Source organism: Arachis ipaensis, unplaced genomic scaffold, assembly GCF_000816755.2.
Source record: "Arachis ipaensis cultivar K30076 unplaced genomic scaffold, Araip1.1 Aipa762, whole genome shotgun sequence".
Classification (NCBI taxonomy): domain Eukaryota; kingdom Viridiplantae; phylum Streptophyta; class Magnoliopsida; order Fabales; family Fabaceae; genus Arachis; species Arachis ipaensis.
In genome coordinates this window covers 5,220-10,897 of record NW_015495781.1, presented here as the reverse complement: position 1 = coordinate 10,897, position 5,678 = coordinate 5,220, and the positions used below count along the sequence as shown (strand labels likewise).

Below are 5,678 nucleotides of genomic sequence, written 5' to 3'. Positions count from 1 at the left end.
TTATAACATAAATAATTAATATAAATCATTAATTAAATAAAAATTTAATTATTTAATCTAATTAATTATTATAATTATTAATAAATTAATTATGATTTAATTATTAATTAAATAATTAATATAAATCATTAATTAAATAAAAATATAATTATTTATTTAAATAATAACTTGCCATTTGTCAAGTTATTATTGGTCATCCCAAGTCCTATCCAGAGGGACTCATTCCTTTTAAAAATCGTGTGGGACCTTCTCCACTTCCCTTCATCGGTTGGAAACTCTCTCGGTCAGAAAAAGTGGTATTAGCACTCAAGCGTTGGAGTTGCTCTAAGGGCCAGTTTCGGTAACCAGTTTAGTTAAGTTCTTTTTGAAAAAAATGCTTAAACAATAAATGACTATATTAAAAGTAGCTTATAAATAAGTTATTTTATATTCAAATTTTTAGTTTTAAACTATAGAAATGTGATAAAAAGTAACAGTATTATGAGAGAAGTAATTTTTTTTAACTTCTCCATAAACTCCTAAATAACTTCTTAGAAAACCGCAATTTGATTTTAAAAATTACACCAGACATTAATATTACTATTTTTCATAAGTCAAAAGCTAAAAAAAATATTTTTAAAGCTTTCCAAACGGACCTAAACCCAAAACTCAAAAGGAGCCAAATTCCCTTTATAAATGGTGTTCGAAGAGAAAGCATTAAAAATTAAAATAGAAAATGACGTCTAAAAATTGAGATTGATTTATAAAATAGATCTATCAACGATAGTAAAATACACGGATTAATTTACAGAAGCCTACCTCCTGTTTCATCTTCCTATTCCAGGAGCAAGTAACAAGCAAAACTAGAATTCCATTACCCAAAAAATAAAAAATAAATAAAATAAAGAATGGTATTCAAAAAGGACATTTATACAGGGCTATGTTAAACTATCCAAGCTCCACTGTACATCATATAATATTTCGAAGCTAAGTTATGAGTGCAAAACTTGTTCTCTGTACCTTCCATTGAATTCTATCTGTTATCTCATGTTGCAGCACTGAGGCCATGTTTGGTTCTCCAATTTTTCCCACAAGCACAACATCTGCCTAGGGGATTGGTAATGTGCTGTGAAATATCCTTCTATGCAGCCATATTGGCAGAACTTCAAGCTATGCAGATAGCGCACCGGTTTTGTGCTGTTAAATTGCCCTACCCACATTCCCATACTCACATCTTCCATCTTAAATAACTGCATAAAGAAGCAGCAGCACAACAAACATAGCTTTAGCGCCAACACCAGTGGAAAACTAGAATAATTAGATGCACTGTTATGGTGATTAAATGTAGAGCCATAAAGGAGTTGACTAACTCTTAATCTATGCATCTCAAATTCAGATACAATGTACTCTGCTATATCAGAAGACAAAATATAACCCGGTCCATTAGCATATGGAGGATAATCCTCTTCTGGCCACTCCTGAAACATTAAGAAAAGAAACTAATCAACATTTAATACAGACAGCATGTTTCCGGCAAGAGTTACGTCTGACAATGGTGAAGAGCTTAAGGGAAAGTAAATTTTAATCATAATCGGTTCGGGTAGAGAGTTCTTTCCAAAACCACTCTGCATTTCAAGGCATGATGATGTGTATGGTAAAAATGGTTAGGAAGTATGATCTTCCCACTCATACATTCAGCTACCTGGTGAGACGGTTATGCAGTGGTATGAACAGAATTTAAGAAGAAAGAATGAAATAAAGCTAAACAGTTAAGAATTGACTGAATATTCAGTGCGTATAGATTAGATTTGCAATTCATTTTTTCATCAAATCCCATTTATACCATTATTCAAACCAGGATATAAACAGTCTTGGTCCTAACCAGTTCATTATTTTTCTAGACAATCCCAATACTGAACTCTGAAAACAGCATCACAAAAGGCTCTTGATGGATTACCTCATATGTCACAGCCCATTTACCATGCCGCAAAGGCTTGTGGTGGTAATTCATGTTCCCAAAATAAAAGCTTATATAATCTGGAACCTGTCTTGCTTTGTCTAAAAAAGCATCCAGATTTATGAACGTGTCATCGTCACCTTTCATGATATGTTTAGCAGACACCTTGTGAACCTACAAATAACAAAGATCATCTTGCATATTGCCGGAAAAGTATCGCTTTCTCATACCTGAAATTGCTTCAACAATCAACAACTTACTCCATATTCACATATCGCAACAGTTTTCAACACAACAAGTTCGTAGTTATCCATGTAAGGCACTATAATTATATCACCAAAATACTCCGCCTCCTTCTTCAATTGTACATTAACTTCTTTCCTTTTGTGCTGTAAAAGTATTCAAATTTTGAGAAACCTATGAGGATAAAATCTTAAACAACCCCATGTCGCACAACTACTACCAGCACACAAATATAAAAAAGAAAAGGGAAAATTGTGAACATGACACCATTACCAGTGCTACAAAGAAACGAGCCACCAATTGTGAAGATTTGATAAGACTATGCTGCATCCACGTCTTCCTGGCAGCCATACGCTCAGCAAAATGGTTTCCAGCAGAGAGAATGCCAATAAGCATCTCTACATTAGAGTCATGAAGCGTCGGGGAAATCCATGTTGGTGACATTTCAAGATATTGCTCTGGTGAAAAACTAGGATGCGATGAAGGCAGAGAAGCGGCAACTATAGACTGAACATCAACATCCCCCATCAAAGTAAGTCCTGTGGCATCCTCAAGCGCAAAGCCCTGTTTAAATTAACAGGCAATACTAAGAAATTTATGCAAGCACATCTTCAGGTCGACAAGTTGGACATTACTCACAGTGCGATAAGGAAAAGAAGCAACATGTCTACCGTCAACATTAACATGATAGCCCTCGAATCCGGCACTAAGAGTAAGAACAAATAGGCTGTCCTCTGCAAATGGGAATGGCCAGTCAGCTGTCACTGATTTCCGGCCAGCCATCCTTTTCATCCACCAAGCTGCCTTGGATTGTTCTTCATCTGTGCTATCATCCTTTCTCCACTTTTCACACTTTACCAGCCCATCAACTGTATCCGACACATAAGGAATGGTTCAATTCAATGGAATCACAAAGTTAAAATACAATACAGGTTAATAGTGCACTTTCCACTCAATCTCATGAATTGATAGTTTGTATCCAAATTCTTTAATAATAATGATATCACAAAAAAAGGACAATTCCTAATAAAATACAATAAAGGTTAATAGTGCACACTCCACATCCTACACCTAAGTCCCTATAAAAATCAGCAAACAAAACGTTTATCCATAATAACAATCAATTCAAGGTTTACTTAGAGACACAACCACTTAATGGATGTCAATATTTAAAGAATTCCTTTTATCCTCCTCATTTTGAAAGATATAAAAATTGGTAAATACTCACGTGAAGTTATCTTCATGTGAAAATAATAGTAGAAAACTTTTAGACATTAATTTAGTCAAACATGCTAAACAATCTAATAGGTTTTATTCATCATCTTTACACAAAGACAACATCATATAGGTAATCACCATAAAAATTATGCAATGATAAAAATGTTCGTCATATACTCATCAATCATAGGAAGGCCCTACACCAGAATCATTCTCACTTCCTCCGTACCCTTCAACCATAGCTATCTCATGGCACACACTATACATGCCTCTCACGTCCAATTTCATCACATAGTTACATGGCAAGCATCACATATTTCTCACGTCAGAAATTATAATCCTCCTAATAAGTCCTTCTAAATTGGAATAATATCAATTGCTTTCTAAAATTTGAACACATTGAAAATATCTCCGGAAAGTTTAAAATGGTTTTTAGCATACATCATTACTCCTCATTCATGAACCACATAATAGCAAGAAAGCAAAACCACATTTTCACATTGTCTAACTCTCCCAATGGATCCTAATATTTTAAAAAATATAATAATAAGTACCGGTTTCTTCATCAGCCCTAGATTTCCAACCGTCACAGCGCAAGGAGGTGCCCCACTGCATCCTGTAACACGTGTTGAGCTCGATCACCGGTTTCCCGCTCCAATCCCCTTTCAACCGCGGATTAAAATGCAGTATCCGCGGCGGTTCCTCACCGTCAACCGTCCTCAGCCCCTGCAGCTCCATCACGAAATGCGAAACCACCCTCCCTCCTCCTCCTGCTCCCTCCTCGTACCACGCCTCCCCATTCGAAGAACCTGTCACGTGCGCCTTCCGTGGCTTCCCTACCACGGTCACGTGCGAACCCAAGGTGAGCCCACACGGGATCTCCACTACCTTCCCTCGGGCCTCGAACTCCGCCCCGGTCAAAGAAACGGACTGCGGGCACGACCCTATCAGATTTTCGGTATCCTCGGTTGAGATTCCTTGCTCGATTCCGGATTCAAGCTCCTCCCATACCTTCTTCCCTTCTTGGCGCGCATGCCTTGCGGTTTCGTGGATCGGTCCGTCGGAGTGGTCCAAAACGGCTTCGTCGTCGAAGATTCTCGAAACGAAGGCGTAGGTTTGTCGTTCTCCTTCTGGTTGAAGGCTTGTGAGTGACACGCGCTGGGACAAGAGACTGGGGGAATCATCGAGTTTGTTAGAGCGGGTGGCGAGTTCATTGGTGGAGCGGTTAGTAGTTGTTTTTGTGTAGAAGAAGAAGGGGATTTCGAAGATGAAAATCAAGAGGTATAATAACGATACAAATACCAGAACCTGAATGGTTCGTTGCCTACTCAACGACACAACCGTTTCGAATTTACCTCCTCTCCCTCCTCCTCCTCCTCTCTTCATCCCTCAAATTTTCTGTTCTTCACCGCCACCTCCACCGCTACCACCTCCAAAATTGAAAAAAGAATTAACAGAAAAAAATTGAAGAAGTGTGTTTCTGCGTGAGGTCCAATAATTGGGTGGAAATACAATGGGGATTTTCTTATTCTTTTTGTTTATTTATTTTAATTTAGCGTGTATGAGTGGGTTTTATTTATTTATTTATTTGATTGTTTCAGGGCGGTGATGATTTTAAATGGATATTCATGTTGATGTTCCGGAAATGGGAGAAAAAAACAGAGGGTGGCGTGAATGGGAATGGAAATGAAAAGTGGGAATTGGAATGATTGGGCGATAGGAGTAGTGGCCATGAAGTGGTGAAGTCGGGGAGCTACGACTACTATTAACTTAGCGAATGAGGATTGAATTGGTGGTGAAGGGTGATGGTGATGAGTATGATGACGATGGATTGGTTTGAATTCCATAACGGGAAATATGGATGATGATGATGTTGAGAAGGGATACATTAATGAAGATGGCACTTGGAACGTAAACACCAACACTGCGTCAGTGCGTAAGACCATCTCCCACATTTTTATTTTTAATATTAATATTGGGTTAACAATGATTTTTTTTAAATTGTGATATACTGTAGTAATTTTTTAAAATGTAAGATGATTTAATTTACGGAGTATAAATCAGACTGTTCGATTTTTAAGATTGATGGTTTTTAGTGGCTAAGAAAAAGGGGTTGAATCTTAACCCATTTTTCACTCAATAATACTTGCTGGTCTTTGAAACAGTTTCTGGAGACTTTTTGCCTTTTTGTCTCGTACCCAGCCATGAGACTTTTCTTTTTGTCTCGTCGATCAGCACGAGATATTTTCAGTTTTATCTCCTAGGCAGCAGAAACATAAAT

General features: G+C 37.4%; 1 protein-coding gene across 2 annotated transcripts; it reads right to left on the bottom strand.

Moving 5' to 3' along the window:
* Positions 1-711: 711 nt before the first annotated feature.
* Positions 712-5,341, bottom strand: LOC107624614 (hydroxyproline O-galactosyltransferase GALT6). Of its 2 annotated transcripts, XM_016327070.2 has the most exons (7): positions 3,952-5,340; positions 2,819-3,048; positions 2,453-2,743; positions 2,197-2,325; positions 1,937-2,110; positions 1,350-1,457; positions 712-1,229 (listed from the first exon to the last, which is right to left on the bottom strand). In XM_016327070.2, the coding sequence occupies exons 1-7, from the start codon at positions 4,781-4,783 to the stop codon at positions 1,020-1,022; spliced, it is 1,974 nt and encodes a 657-aa protein (XP_016182556.1). In that variant the 5' UTR covers positions 4,784-5,340; the 3' UTR covers positions 712-1,019. The 2 variants fall into 2 exon arrangements, with proteins under 2 accessions (XP_016182556.1, XP_016182557.1); XM_016327071.2 differs by lacking the exon at positions 2,197-2,325 and having other exon boundaries at positions 3,952-5,341.
* Between the last annotated feature and the right edge of the window lie 337 nt (positions 5,342-5,678).